This window comes from Pseudophryne corroboree, chromosome 6, assembly GCF_028390025.1.
Source record: "Pseudophryne corroboree isolate aPseCor3 chromosome 6, aPseCor3.hap2, whole genome shotgun sequence".
Taxonomy (NCBI): domain Eukaryota; kingdom Metazoa; phylum Chordata; class Amphibia; order Anura; family Myobatrachidae; genus Pseudophryne; species Pseudophryne corroboree.
In genome coordinates this window covers 416993586-417010267 of record NC_086449.1, presented here as the reverse complement: position 1 = coordinate 417010267, position 16682 = coordinate 416993586, and the positions used below count along the sequence as shown (strand labels likewise).

The 16682-nt window shown below is 37.7% G+C and overlaps 1 protein-coding gene across 7 annotated transcripts in view; it reads right to left on the bottom strand.

The window, feature by feature from the left end:
* Window positions 1-6844: 6844 nt before the first annotated feature.
* The window catches only part of CACNA2D1 (calcium voltage-gated channel auxiliary subunit alpha2delta 1), a 1227493-nt gene continuing 1217655 nt past the window's right edge, over window positions 6845-16682 (bottom strand). For all 7 annotated transcript variants that reach the window (XM_063926939.1, XM_063926941.1, XM_063926940.1 and 4 more), the window contains one exon: window positions 6845-14683. In XM_063926939.1, the coding sequence (XP_063783009.1) occupies window positions 14567-14683 (117 nt within the window). In that variant the 3' untranslated portion in view covers window positions 6845-14566. The remainder of the gene's footprint in view (window positions 14684-16682) is intronic.

Genomic DNA, 16682 nt, shown 5'->3' with positions numbered 1-16682 from the left:
GATCCATGGTTTAATTTGTCAAAAACAATGGCGACAACACATTTAAGCACTAGGTCTTTATTTAAGTAGTGCCATGTGCACTGACAATGACATATCATTTGAAAAATTGGCAGTAGAAGAGAATCTTTGGAACTCAGCAACCTATCTCTGTCATCATTTCTGTTCTCCTGTTGTTTACTAGATGGATAAGAGCTGTTTCCTTACACTTTAAGAACCCCCAAGAGCTTTTTATTCTTTTGATTTATTAGTCCATATTGCAATCTAGTGTTACGTGCAAAAGATAAATAACTGGGAAAATATGTACTTTCATTCATGTATTCTTTAATAAAATGAGCAATGAGGCAAGTGTTGAAAAGTGATATGTAATACTAGGTCATTCCCTTTCATACAATTTGTGGTAATATACAGAATATTAGATATTCCACATTTTCTGTAAAACCTGTTTTCAATTATAAATTAATTCTTCCGAGTGATTTTAAAATGATAACCCTTTATTTTTAATTTACTGTTTTCCACAATATTTAAACACAACATTTTTCATAATTTATCATTTATTTTAACAGTATTTGTACATAATTTATTTTTTTTACAAAATTATCTCCTAGGCTTATCAGGTTCCACAAAAGTGTCCAAAAGCAAAATAAATGTTAGCAATAAAAAAATGAGTGACCATGCAGCACATTTGTGAGTAGTTTTGTATTTTATATATACACACATAATTAACTACTCATTAGAGAAAGCATACCTATTGCATAACAATCAACAGAACTTTCACCCGAACAAGAGTCAGTACATTTAGCATATTTTGATGGAAAACAAATACTAAGATAAATCATGTATAAAATAATATAATAAAGGCTATTTTGACTCTTTTGTTGAAAGGAGAGCCTAGGCAGAGCAGAGACACTTAGTAACCAATGTAAGAATTCAAGAAAACACCTTGAGTACAGTACTTAGAGCTACAGTAAGTAGTACTTCTGAAATTGTTTTATGTCCTTGATGAACAATAGGTTAAACGTGCCCACACACATGCACCTTCGACAAAGAGAGAGCATGTAACAGCTGGAACATTTAAAATGTGGCCACAAGTGACCAAACTTAGAATAGTTGGCCATTTGGTGCCTAAAATAAATTCCAACAGCTAATGAAGCTTGGTGCTATTTTGCCGAAGACAGCAATCTTACCTTGTTTGCATTCTAATTGTTCCACATGAGATTTTTCAATTTTCAAAGCATACTAAATGCAGTGGTTTGGATACAGCAACTGGCAGTACCTGTGTATGGGCACTTTAAGAAATGAAATCAATACAAATATCTTGTTGTTTTGTGTTAATGGTGTATGATATAGAAATTAAAGTGACACCATAAAATATAGGTACTATGAAGTGTTGTATAATAATGCACTTTGCACAGTTTTACATTTCCAAGAGTGTGTGTTTCTTGGGCTGATTTAGTATCTCAAATTACTAATATAAATAAATTCATGCAATATAAGCTTCCCAGGTTCCAGAGTTGGATGAAGGATAATGCGATAGAGTTTTTATTTAAAAGTATTCGACAGGAAGTTACACTTGAAATGCAAAGGTCACTTAAGAGAGATTTTACTTAACTATAAGCCCAGTAAGGCCAAAACTAATTATGAAAAAGGAGCAAAATGTAAAAATATTAAAAATAATTTTAACCTATTACAATATATCTTAAATCACAAACAAATTGTAAATTAATATATATTAAATGTTTTCAGGTAAGAGACTTTAGTCAAGCTTGCCACATATGTTTTTTTACAACATAGACACAAATATTAACCACATTCAATGTTTTGGCAGTGATGCTGGCTTTTACTATGTAAATTAATATTTAAGATTTGATATTTCATACTTTGGCTAGCAGTAACTGTAATGAATTGTGTTTCCTGTTTTATACAATACATATTTCTACAAAATTGACACTCAAAGACACATAAGGAAAAAAAGTTTTATCTAGTGAATAAACTGATTGCCAGAAAAAGAACACGTTTTACCATAAAAAACATGACAGCATTAGATGTAATTACAGATACAAAAATGTTTGAAAATAGTTTCCCTGTAATATAGAAGAGAACCGAGTGTATTCTATTCGATAATGCAAATGCAAAAGTGACCGTTGGCTTCTATCATGATAGGAAATGCCTGATTCAATGTCTTCTTTCAAATGTTCTCAGTAAAGGGGATGGAATGTACTAAATACAAACTAAATAAATAAATAGCGTGAGTATGCAGTTCAAATTTCAGATAATTCTAATTCCCATATGAATGTGCTATGGATATACTGTATTAGATGGTTACAAAGATTTTATCACATGAAAAACTTAATTGTGGAATTATGAAACACTGTTTTAAATTAAACAACTGTAAAATCACTCCAAAATGAAATGCGAAAATTGTATTAGTCACTGACTACTGCATAATATTTTTGGTGTATTGGTAATGCATTTTTAATGGAATCTAAAAAAATGGAGTTTATCGCATCCCTTGAGAAATTACATAAAGAAAAAAAAATACGTAATCCCTGCAGATGAAAAATTTATATTTTAGAAAAAAAAATGATCTGTCCATTATTTTAAATAATGCTCAGTCTACATGGCGGCCAAAGCAAGCTGTTCATGAACACATATGGGGTGAATTACTAAAATGCGGTTTTGCACTGTTTCGCAATTTTATGACCTGTTTGGAAACCGTAACATTTACTAAAAGCCAAACAGCACATAAACTTGCAATTTTTTAAACCACATACCTGACTTTCTTTTCAAATGGAAAGTGTACAAACCATGTAATTTACTAAGCTGCAGTTTGAAAAACCAGACAAACTGCCAGAAATAAGGCAGTTTTCTAATAATGGTTCTAATTGGCAAGATAGCATGCTGTTTGAGCTGTCTGGCAAGATAGAACAGGTATAGCAAAGTTATTAAAAAAACAATAACTCTTCCTTCTATTTACTAAAAGCACAGCACTACTCAGCATGGAAGAGCTGGTCTTCTAGTGGCCGCTGAGAGAGCGACAGGCCCGGTTACTGCGGGGGTGTGGCCAAATCTGAGGAGGCGTAGTCATGCCCTCTCAAAAAATTGTAAAAATTGTTTTTCAGGTTCCACAAAACAACACCGTTGTCCTCACAGGGGGCTCTAGTGCAGCACAGGGGTACATTTGTCTCCCTCAGCAGTGCTGTAAAAGGGTTCCGCCTTACCAGCTGTCTCAGGCCCCCACCGGACACCTCCAACTATCCCAGACCTGGGTAATAAGTACCCATTTCCCCCATCACTCAGTGCCCCTGCCAGTATAAACAATTGGGCCCCCGCATTTAAAGGCTATCGGCCTAATACTGACTTAAAAAAACTTGCCAAGAAAGGACTGCTGATGAGGAGCACCTAAAGTGGAATGACTTAAGTTCTGGTGATTTTTCTTACTATAGTATAATGGCATGAACAGTAGTAGTGTTTAGGTTGAATCACAGATAAGAGATTGGTCCTGATTAGCTGCCCAGCTATGGACTTGATGCAGATATACACATTTTGCATCAAATGCTCCTCATTCCATGCAAGTGGTTTAGTTTTTGTTTTTTATTTCTCATATGGATTACTATTTGGTAGGTTTAAATATTTAATTCCAAATTATAGGGAAATATTATTATTTTTTCATGAAAATTACAATAATAATTTATTATTACCTATAACGGGCACTAATAATGATTATATTAGATAACCAGGGGCACTACTTCTACTTGTATTAATATTGTACATACTACTTATATTCTTTCTATGAAGGTATGATTTTAACATTTTATCAATAATAGGAATAATATACATTTTATTAACAATGTGGCATGAGGGATAAATTACCTTAATACCCACTGATCAGGATACCAGAAAGGGCCCAGTACTATCCAGCTTTGGGTTAGGACTCTCTAAGTATAGGGGAGCCTGATCATTTGTTCCGTCCCCAAGAGAACCAGTCCTATTGCTGAGTAGTACTAGATAGTGTGGGTAAAACCATATGCTTTACTTCCAGTTTGGCCTAAGCCACTTTCAGTTTAGGGATTTCCAACCACCACAGACAATGTATGGAATTCTGCAAGCCACACCCTAAACTGCCACTTTTGATGCTTGTACCATTTCCCACATTTCTGGACAAAGAAAAAATACCTAGCTTGTGTTTTAAAACAACCTTGTTAAGATCCATGATGGACTGAAACGTTTTCCCAACACTGCTACTGCCTACTATAGTATCCCCTCTATTTTCCCTTTTTTCTCCATCCTCTTCCTTCATCTATATTCATAATAGGTACTTCATAATCTACATCTGTTAAAGACACTTTGTAGTTGGAATGCATTTGCTTTATATAAAAACTGACATAAAACGCATTCTGTAATGAAAAAATACACATGCATGCGCAAAGTTGGATAAATTGCAATATGCTGCAACTCTGCACCAGTATCATAAACACCAGGATTACATCAGGCTTACATCAAATATTTTACACCCACGTTTTGTAAACTTTAATATTTAATAACGAAACACACAAAATGCATACTCGCTGTTAGGTTTGAATGCAATAAAAAGAGAATAAAAAAAACCCTCATAAAGACAGCTGGAATAACTATCCTCGTATAAGAAAAAAAAGCTAGGTACAAATTCATATATGCACTACAGTATATGTGCTATCAATAGAAAAAGCACCTATGAGCTTCAGCAGTGAATGTGCAGTCATTCAATCAGAGGTGGTTCGCTAGCGATGGTTATCCTCTTACTGTGCTCAGCCTGTGATATCCCACTTCTTCAGTCACAAGCAGATGCAACTGTCAGAAGTGAGCAAATCTGCATACCTGCAAATGTGTGTGCCTGTTTTATGGGAATGCACAACGTAAACTGATGTATCTCCAACTCTATTTCAATCCCTCTTATGCTATGTAATGCAATATCCATAAAAAAAACAAAAAAAAAACATGGTTGCATAACAAGTATTTTTTATGATCCTTTGTTTCAACAATTGTTTGTCATTATTGACCCATTTAAGATTGTTTTTTTAAAAAGCAAATAAAACATCCATGCACACATCACCTAGCATATTGCCATGCAATCTTTTCAATTACATTATTTTATTTACGTTTCAGCCAACAATTTTTATACCGCGGTAAAATTGCTGCTTAGAAAATTAATCTTACTGTATGTTGTCATTATTTTTCATTTGCAATTGACCCTCCAACACAATGTAATAATATCCAACATTTCTCATTACTTAACTTGCACACAGGTGTAGGAAGAGGGAATGGCATATACAGTGAAGTATGTATGGATGCTTTATTGGAGAACATTATTGATGTGCAGGTTTGAATTTACCAGGATTTACTTGGATCCAAAAACGCCATCTTATTAGCTATCCGGCTGTTACATGTTTTGAATATCCAATAAGAAAAATATTTATAAATCAGAACCTGCGCTAATTTGGCATTAAGAACCAGGTAAATTTAAAACCTGCACATCTCTAGAAAAAATGTAAAGCTAGGGTAGGCAGAACCTGGTTGCATATACTCCTCAGGTTGGTCCAATAGTAGACTACCTATTCCAACCATAGTAGTTTATTTTATATACCTCGGATGAGTCCAGAGAAGCCCTGAAATTGCTACATATTCTTGTCACCGGCCCCTTTCCTGGAACAAGCGACCTTAGTGTAAAAGTGGAGAAAAAACAAAACCCTGTGATTCATTCCTCTATCCCTTCACTCCCTCTACAGCCCCTCGGCAACCCTAAACTTCATGATAGCCATAGAGACTTAATTGTTTCATCACTTCCTCCCACAGGAGTCTACAGATCCGATATGAATGTTTTGGGAATTATTATCATACTGGGAGAAGGATACTAATGTTATGTAGGGGCACGTAGGAGGCATTGAGGGTATGTGGCAGCTACTAATGTAATGTGGGGTTGGTGGGGACTATCAACTTATTTTAGGAGCTATTAACACAATTTGTCATATCTGTATTCAAAATGTAAAGTATGCTATTCATTTGATGTAAGGAGTCTTATATTTTGAAAGCTATGGATTTTATGTCAAGGCTAGTTGGGGACAAATATACCTGTCTCTGAAATGTGAGACTAATTATTTAATGCTACGGCTTCATAGGGGAAACATGCCAATTTATTTACTATTAATGCAAGAAACAACTGAATTTAAAGCACCACCAGCAGCAAGTGCTCAGAAAAGTTAGGAAACTGCACCACCATCAATATCAATTTTGCTGGGACTTAATTTTGGTCCCGTATACCAAACGCTAATGACTTAGGACCCAGTTAGAGGGACAGTAGGGAGATATCTACCACATCATGCTGTTTAGCTCATGAAGGAGAACCATGAGCACCAATTAGTCAATGAAGAAAGTTGGACACTTAGCTTTAATATCCAGGGCCGTACCTAGACCAGTGAGATGCACAGGGTGCATGCCAGAGAGAGCAGCACTGTCGATGCCCTAGTAACACCTGTTCAGGCTTCTGGGTTGCCTGCTAGAGGTGCTTGGCACATGACTTAATGATTGTAGGGCACCTAGTGACCAGCTCAGTGATACAGGACTTTCACTTCCATGACATCATGATGTCCATGTGTGGGGGTGTCATACCCCATCACAGGACGTGGAAGTACTCTGCTTTCACTCTCTATCTTTCTCTCCCTCTATAGATAGATAGATAGATAGATAGATAGATAGATAGATAGATAGATAGATAGATAGATAGATATAATTTACATATAAATATATACTTTATATTTCTAATTGGCTATGCAGTCATTATGTAGACATTTAGAATGTTGACATGGTCTGAATGTCGATATTCAGAATTTTGAGATGGATGTTATGTCAACAGTGAACATATAAACAGTCACAGTGTCGAGAATGGATGGACATAATGTTTAGGGTTGTCTGTGGTTAGGGTTAGAGCTACATTTGAAAAATGTTATGTTGACATGCCAAATGTTTATATGAAAAATGTCGGCAGTATGACTATGTCATCCTTATGCATGTTGAGACGTCATACTGTATGTCAAACCTGCATGCAGCATTTGAAATGTCGATGTTCAGACTATTTTGACATTCTGATGTCGACATTTTGTAACACACCTATATAATTGTTCTGTTTACATGATTAATGTGACCAATATCACATTTTCCTTACGTTATTATATTAAATTTCATAGTTGACATCACTTTTTGCAGACTATGGCCCAGATTTATCAAGCTTTGGAGAGTGATACATTACATGGTGATAACATTTCAGCCAATGAGCTCCTAACTGTCATATTTCAAACACAGCCTGATACATGGCAGTTAGGAGCTGGTTGGTTGGTATTTTATCACTGTGAAATGTATCATATTATAATGGATGTGTGTAGCTTCACATTTCACTAGTAGTGGTGCCACTTGCAATATAGCAGCAAAATGCCCATTATTTTACACCAACATAGTTCCTGATACAAATTAATCATAGAAGGAAACTCATATTATATAGATTGTAGTAGGGGAATGCTGCTACCCCCATACCCAAAGAAGAGGCAGCCAGCTTTGGGTCCCGACACCTGCACAATGGATCTGGCAGGTGATGGGACCAGAGCATGCACAGACGTGGTGGTGCGACTGCACATGTGCAAAACCCCAGCATCTATGGACTGCATAGGCTGTAGCCTATAGAAGCCAAATATGGCTGATGATAAGGCAGGGAGTAACTTCCTGCAGGAAGCCAAGGGGTAAAGGTACTAAAGCTTCTAATACAGAGAATTGGTGATGTTACCCATAGCAACCAATAATATGCTGTCTATCATTTCTCTATTGACTTTTAGAAAATGATAGACAGCATCTAATTGGTTGCGATGGGACACATCACCAATTCTCTATTTTAGAAGCTTTAGTAAATTTACCCCCAGCTCTCTACTAATCGCTGCCCAGTCTAGCAGTCCAGGAAGCACCTCTCAACGGGACTGCTTGTGGTGTCTGTGATTGACAGGTAGGACTACCAATAGGAAGTCACTGCCATATGCTCTGAAGTCAATGCAGTCACAGACTGCATCTGGCTTCAGTGACACTGAGTGGGGTGGCAGAAATGTACCTGGGGGGCTGCAGGAAAATCAGCTACTGATCTTCTCACTGTGTCATGTGATCATGCGGTGGTTGCACAGTGCTCCTCTGGGAATATTTTGCAGTGGCACAGTAATGGAGCTCAGTGTCAGTATTAGTGGTTAATACTGTCTGAGCCCCATTACTGAGCCTCTGTAAAACATTTAAGTAGAAGCCTGCCTTTGAGATGAATCATTGATGGGCCAGATTTAGTGGGGCCAGGCCATGGGCCACCTGAGACCTGTCAGGCCCTATGCAGGTGCCTAGGTTGTCTTGTGGGAAATACGGGCATGATGACCCCCACATACACCTGATTATAAACAATCCAAGATTTGCTTCCCCTTCCTTCTTCCTCATGAAAAATCAAGCCCCAGATTTGCCGCTCCCACAAACGCAATTTCCTCATTAAAAATAATACGCTGGACTTGTTCCCCCCTCCCCCCCATACAAACACAGACACACACAAAAACATCTCCTTAATCCTATATAATAAAAGGCAAATGCTGTTCCTCACCACTATGGGGGGAATTCAAGTGATATGCGTGCTGGCGGTCACTAGATGGCGCCCAACAGCGCAATTCAAGTGTTGCTCAATTTTGGTGTGAACAGCTGCCAGCACTGACATTACTGTTATGTTGTTCCGTCATTTTGAAACTAATGCCACAGATCTAATCCCCTTTCTTAAAGAAAAATCTACATACCATCTCCTCAAGCAATTACTCTTCTTGCAGTCTTCTGAACCCACATTGGTGAATAACTCCAGCCTTCCACCAATCAGTGTGCGTGGTGGATGGCTAGAGCTAACCACCAATTAACATTTAGACTAACACATTCAAAAACTGCAGGGCAGATATGTAACAGGCGGCTAGAAGACAGGCAGAAGACACTAACTCAATTGGAGTTTCTGGGGAGCTTCTTCTGCCTGTCTCCCAACACTGGGCGTGTGATGCAGCCCAGCCCTGATAATGATGTATACTTCCCTTATGCTGTAGTATTTATTTTAAGGATAGAATATCCTTTAATGAAAAGAATCAGGCATTGTACTATTTGTGGAAGCAGTGAGATGTGATTCTTATTCAGTATCATCCCACCATATATTATTTATTACCAGTACAGTATTGTCACTGATTCAGAGCTAGTAGTCAGTCTTGTTATCTAAATGTCAAACATAATATCCTGAGCAGTGAAGGTGTCTGTCTGTCCAGACAGTACACTTCGCTTATCTGTTTGAAATGTTTATATATCGGGCAGATTATGACCTTCTAGCCCATTTCATTCTAACTAATCATTATAGGGGTTTATTTACAAAGCAATAGGTTGTAAAACCTGGCACTTCTGAGCGTATGTATGGCCAATATTTTAAAGAGCAATGCTTTTGCTAGCTGGCCCTTGCTGATCAACACACTGCCCTTTTAATTATCGGCATAAACCAGCTCAAAAGTGCTAGGCAATTGAAACCCATCACTTTGTAAAATAAACCCTATAGATTACAAACTGATCTGCTCTTATATAACTGCTTTTTCTAAATGCCTATCCCACACAGATAGTCCATTCACATTGACATTCTATACCGTGATCTTAGCAAAGCAAAATAATACAGTAATCTAATAATATACTTAACACTCTTAGCAGCAATAGAATGTAGCACTTCAAAATATAAATGAACAGGCCTGTAAATAGGGGTGTGCAAGTATTGCTACTTCACAGGGCTGTGTGGCTGGCATCGTCATTGCACCTGGCACTTGCATGAATGGTACCTTGAAGCCACCATGCAGCCACTAGCCCTATACCAGAGGCACCCGCAGCATCCTTAGGACAGATGAACACTGCTAACATTGAACAGTGCTCTACTTACCGGAGTCTTCTGCGGTATCTGCAGCCCTACCCCATAGCCAGCGGCACTGTCAGAGGCCCCGCAGCCTTAGGCATGACGTAATGACATCATGTGTGTAGAGGTGTCGGTACCGACACAGGGCACAGTGCCGCCTTGTTATGGCACTGGAAATTAATAGCCTATCCTATTATTGCTCCTTGGCTCTTGTATCACATATTGTTATGCATCTGTTGCAATGTTAATACTGTATCCTGTTTGGCTGCAACCATTTTATTTTGTATGTCAGACCATGTTTTTTTACCGTATATGTTTGAGTCTCATATAGTTTTAATCTATATCATAAAATAATTGATGCCGTATATACTGCATGGATAAACAGTTTTAATCATTCTGTGTTTTCTATACATATACTGTATTTATTGTACTTCTATTTGACTTAGTCTTAGACGATCTAAATATTGTATTAAAAATTGTAATAAAGATTTAAACAATGTTAATAAATATTTTAACTATTTATTAGGTCTATAGTGCAAATTTATAAAAACGCACTTTTTCATTGTGTCTCTAGGCTTTCAGAGGAACTCTTAAATTATTCCTTTAGCAATGTTTTGTTCATATAATGTCAGCAGTGTCAGACTGGGGCATGAAGGGCCCAGTAAGAAAATGCAGCGGTAGGGGCCCATCTTTAAGGGTGTGACCAGTCTCTAGAATGGGTGTGGCCAGCAGCCACATTGATAAATATATATACTGTAGAAAGATTACCAGATTAATAACAGTAATGCGCTGTAGAAAGTCAAGATAGTCCTGCAGATAGTCCTGCAAAGTATAAGGTAACAGTCTGGAACCTGATCCCTAAAGGAGGAGGTAAGGCCTCAGGCAGTGTACCCCTGTGGGCCAGTCCAACCCTGAATGTCAGCATCTACTGATACTAGATTTACTGCATATTCTTTTTGAAATACTGTATATTCATTTATCAGCTCTAAACCTTTATATTTTATTTCACTGTAGCTAACATTGATTTTAGTTTAGTCATTTTGTAATGAAAAAGCAGACCACCCAACTATTAATTTTAGGTTAGAATCTTAGGTTTCACTTCACAATAAAATTATTATGAGGAGGTTAAAAAGGTATCTTAAATTTACAGTAGAATTTGCTCAATTATTTCTCTAAATCTATATGTTAAATATGTATATAATATATTTGGGCATTTTATAGTTAATATTTATAAAATAAATGTTCCTATATTAGGGGTGTATTCAATTGGATGGGTCCGACACTGCACTATTTAATTTGTGGGCATTTTCGACAGGTTTAGCCTGTTTTCGACAATGCCGATCCAACTTTTTTTAAAGTCGAATCGCCATTGGCGAAAACAAGCCAAAAATCTGTCAAATGCCCACAAATTCGACAAAATACGTGGATCCGCCACTAATCCGCCGAACCACGTGTTTTCCGACCAGTCAGAAAAATGGCACTTGACTTGAATAGGTCGAATCCAGATTCGACCTAAAAAAGTCAGAAAGTGCCATTTCACCGATTTGACGGCAATTCCGAATAGACCCCTAAATTGGAATTAAGATTAAATTTTCTTGTTTATTGTTACATCTCTATGTCATTTGATTAGTTTATCCCTTTTGTTTTGAATTTTGGTCTTTGGTGACTTTGGAGACAACCAACACTTGGGAGGGTATACAGAAAACATGTGCAAATTGTTTCTCAATGCACCATAAACTGTATGCCATCTTTTTTTAGCACTTGATCTAGGGTAGGCCTGGCCAACCTGTATAGTTTCACAACAGCTGGAGAGCCACAGGTTGACCAGGCCTAGGAGTTATAGTTCCAGACCTAAATTAGGTATGTGAATAACCTTTACAACCAAAGTTCAGATTTTATTTAAGCACTTTTTAACCACTTATGCACAGGTAATTGGGTGTTTGCACAGTTAGTAGGCTATTAATTGATAGCACTCAATTCCTTTTGTAAAAATACAAGACAATGGTGATCCATGTTTTGAGTCCCGATCCATAGGTTAGACACTCCTACTCTATTCCTAGGTTACAGAACATCAGTTCCATAAAATGGCCTTCCCAACTGATGTAAATGGAAACAGTATATAACCCACAAGTTTCAGAATGACCTAGGTATACTTTGAAATGTTATGGTTACAAGCAACTATTAGCTTACTTTCTTTTGCTTCTTACTGTAAGAGCTAACCAATTATTATATTAAGCCTATAAAGACCAAAGGGAGAATTTATCAAAAGCTGTTCTTTTCTAGTAACCACCACCTATTGCCACATGTTTTACTCTCTATGCTGCCTAATTTATTATGTAGAATCTTAGAAGCTGCAAACCCAAACCTCTGGCAAAATGCAGCAATTTGGCTGAAATCTCATGTAACATGGCAAAAAAATGGATATGGGGGAGATGTACTAAGCAGTGATAAAAGTGGAGAAGTGAGCCAGTGGAGAAGTTACCATGGCAACCAATCAGCATTGACATAACATTCACAATTTGCATACTATAAACATATATAGAATCGCTGACTGATTGCCATGGGCAACTTCTCCACTGGCTCACTTCTCCACTTTTATGACTGCTTAGTACATGTCCCCCTTAGTCAGCCCATGCAATTTGAGCTATCTGTCCAGCTAGAATCTAATGAACATATAAATTAAGTTACTAATGATTATTAGTGACTTTAGGGGTAGAAAACAATTAATAAGTATATATGTTTATGGAGGCAAAATTATTTAAAACATTTATTATTGGAGGCAAATTACTAAATTAATGTATTAAGTGGACAAAATTATATTAAATAAATATAAAGCGGTTAATATTATTTTTATAATCTTAATAATACTATTTTATTTATATAGCGTCTCCAATAGGACTCTCTGGCCAATCATATTTGCATGCTAATTGGGACTATATCACTTTTATTAATGATAGAGGCACATGCTTGTTGGTACCACCACAAGTATGCAAAATAATGGCAGCCGCTTTCATTAATTAATATGACCCAATTAACATAAACAATCTGGCCATTCAGAAGTACCAATTTTTCTAGGGGGTTTAGTAGCTGCTTGTGTTTTTGTTACTTAATAAATTCAACCATTTGTTTGCAGAACATTTGTGGCAAATCATGTTTTAATTTTGGTAAATCCGTCAGTTTGCAACTTTACCTAAAATATCACGAAAAACTGTTGATTTGACCAAATCGCTGTTGGTAAATTCCCCTCCACATACATACACAATGTTTTTTTACAACTTTTTTTTACAACTGTGACTATTACAGTAAGTAAATAGAATAAATAAATATTTCTGATAGCACACTATTCAATGATACCCTCAGAGCAGTGTTTCCCAAGCTCGGTCCTGGAGACACACTCACAGTCCAGGTTCTAGTGATAGCCATGCTTGAGCACAGTACTAATTAAGTCATCTGTGCTCAAGTATGGCTATCCTTAAAATCTGGACTGTTTACTGCCTTGATTACGGTGAGTGGGAAGTACAGCCTTAGAGCATAGAGCACATTCAACTACCTTGAATTCACTTATCTGGATTTCATTGCAATGCACCTGGATGTTTGGTTTATCATGTATTACGGTAAGCTGATTAGCATCACATTGCAATGCTGACGTTTGTTACACAACAAAAGTCACTCAGAAATAAGGCTGTTGCCCCCAAATTCATCCTAACAAATAAAATAGCAGCAGCATTAACATGCTAAATACCATTGGTAAGATTCCAGAACAAAACATATTCACTTGAATGGTTCTCATCATTGAAGAGGATTTGGTTAGCATCAATATACAGAACAACATGTACAAAACTATAGTTGAAAAGTTTACACGGCACCCAAAGAGAGTCACAAAGTTCAAACTCTCAAATACCCATTTAAATGTATATGTAAATAATATACAGTATATATTTAATATTCTTTGATGACCATTAAACCTCCAGAACATACAGTGTACTTCTTTTTATGTGTTTTTTACTCCAATTTGACAAATCAAGCCATTCAATATACAGTATAAGGCATTTCAGTTTTTTGTTTGTTTGTTTGTTTGTTTGTTTATAAGATTAACCAATATATTTGTACTTGACTAAAACAGGAGCATTTCAATTTTGTCACATACATTTATATATTAAAAGCAATAGATCTGTTCTAAACACAGTGCACAATAATAAAATAGATCTGATATACACAAATAGACGCATATAGGGCTGGGAATGCAACAAACCAAAAGTCAAAATAAATTCTACAAATCATGTTGTACAGAAGCAATATTAAAGGGAGCCCTTTTACATAAAGTCAATGACGATGCAACAAAGAGATCATCATAGATTGTTCAATAAAGCACATTTACTGTAGATTCTGTTCTGGCGGCATAGATGATGCAGCATTCACACAAGTTGCCATTGAGAATTTGACACTCCAACATGCAGACTTTGTAGGTGTCTCTCTGAATCCTTCATACATTATTGAGTTCCAACATAGAGACAGCCATTCTTCAATTGTCTGAATCAAATGACCTCATATAAGGTAAATCTTTTGGCAGGATGTTGACATTAGTAATGTAGATTTTGGTTTTCAGGGTCATAACTGACAATGCTTGCTACCAGATAAAAGCCAAAGCAAGACAAACTGAATGCCTATCATGGACCACAGCGAAGGAGCCAACCCAGAGACACCACCGCAATCACTGTCATCCTCCTGCAAGAAAAGAAAAAAAAACAGGTTTATTTACATCTCACAGATTACTAATGCATGTTAATGAATGCTTAAAATGCGTCTGTAGTGCCAAAATTATTAAAACAAATTACAGCAAATTGTAATCTCAGTAACATAAAGTACAATGAATCACCACCGTGTTACAGTAAAAAAGTGAACCTGTAACAAACATAACAAAGCCAGTGTAAAAAGAGCTGACACTATATTGCATGATACTGGTTATAATGCATTCATTTAAAGTGAACTTACCGCCTCTATTTACCAAGCCAAGGTCATTTCTTGAGACAACCTGCACCCAAACTCACATAATGAAACTTACCATCTATAACATTTTCTTTGCTAGTCTTTCCAGACTTTTATGGGGTTATCTTCTATTATTCTTACTGGCCACCACGAGGAAGATAGGAACAAACTTCTGACCCACCATTACAGGGGTACTGGCTAGAGCATGTAGCTCTAGGCTGAGGACCAGTTTATTGTCCCTCATTTCACATTTCTAGAGGTAGGTACAGTAGTCAGAAATAAGCAACTAGCCAATACTATTACAGTGGGCAAGGCTTCAGCCATAAAAAAGAAGTGACTTATGTCTGCATACATCTGTGTCTATGATAGAAAGCTAAATGCAAACCTATACAGGATTTGTGAAGGAGAGGCATTAATATGTCTCTATTTCCAATGATTAACCCGTTGATTCTGCACAGCAAATTCAACTTGGGACTAAATAAAAAAAATTCTAAAAAGAATTAAAGAAGAACACCACCCAAAACATAACATTTTGTTTGCTGCAAAGTTTATGAAGTTATTTATAGTACACACATAAGTTTAAATGATCTAACCAGGACAGTAACTAAGACATGGGAGATAAGGTCAATCACCATAGGCACAAAGCAGAAGGAGTACAGGAAAGATAACAGATAATAATCTAGGTTCATTTAGTTACAGCTAGGGAGGCCAATCCCGGGATCAGGATCGGCGGGATCCCGGGATTTGGGCCCAAAAATGCCGGGATTTGAATCCCGGGATTGGAGCAGCCAATCCCGGGATTCACGGGATTATTCTGCGCATGCGCGGCGGCAGGAGGGTTGGTGTGTAAGTAGTAATACTTACTCATTTAGGCGGGCAGCAGCCATGAACAAGTAGAACGCGCGCAGCACTTCAAATGTAGCGCCGGCCGCCAGCCAATCAGAGCTGGCGGACCAGCAGCCAATCAGGGAAGCTGCAGCGGCAGCCAATCAGGAGCGACTGCTGCGGCCGCTTCCCTGATTGGCTGCCGGTCCGCCAGCTCTGGTTGGCTGGCGGCCGGCGCTTCATTTGAAATGCCGCCGCGTTCAGTGTTTTAATGGTTGCCGCCCGTCTAATAGTAAGTACTATTACTTACACCCACCCTATCTCCCTCCGTGCAGCCTTCCTCCCTCCCTGCCGCGACCTACACCCTCTGTCCTGACTGAGTCCCGCACCGCTACCTACTACACCCTCCCTACCTCCCGCACCGCTACCTACACCCTCCCTACCTCCCGCACCGCTACCTACACACTCCCTACCTCCCGCTCCCGCTACCTACACACTCCCTCCAGCCCTGCTCCCTACAATTTTCTCTAATCCCTACTGTAATCCCGGGATCCCAGGAATCCCGGGATTGACCGTTTTTCAATCCCGAATCCCGGGATTGAAAAAACGGCCCGGGATTGGCCTCCCTAGTTACAGCTGAGGGCTAAAATTTCTAGTTAAGGCTCTGGATCCAACAATGATATCCACTGACATTCTGCTGGTTGCTTGTGTAAAACCAATTGTATGTTTGAAATAAATATACAAAGGTAGGAGAGTGGATCACAAACTTGTCCATTTGGAACCCATCGGTGACCTGCCAGAGCAGATGAACCCTACAACCTAGTTAAAGAGAATTCTACTATTACTTGTTAAACACCATACCAAGCTTCATTTTAAGCTAAACTTTAATATTACATTTAATTAATTGAGTGTT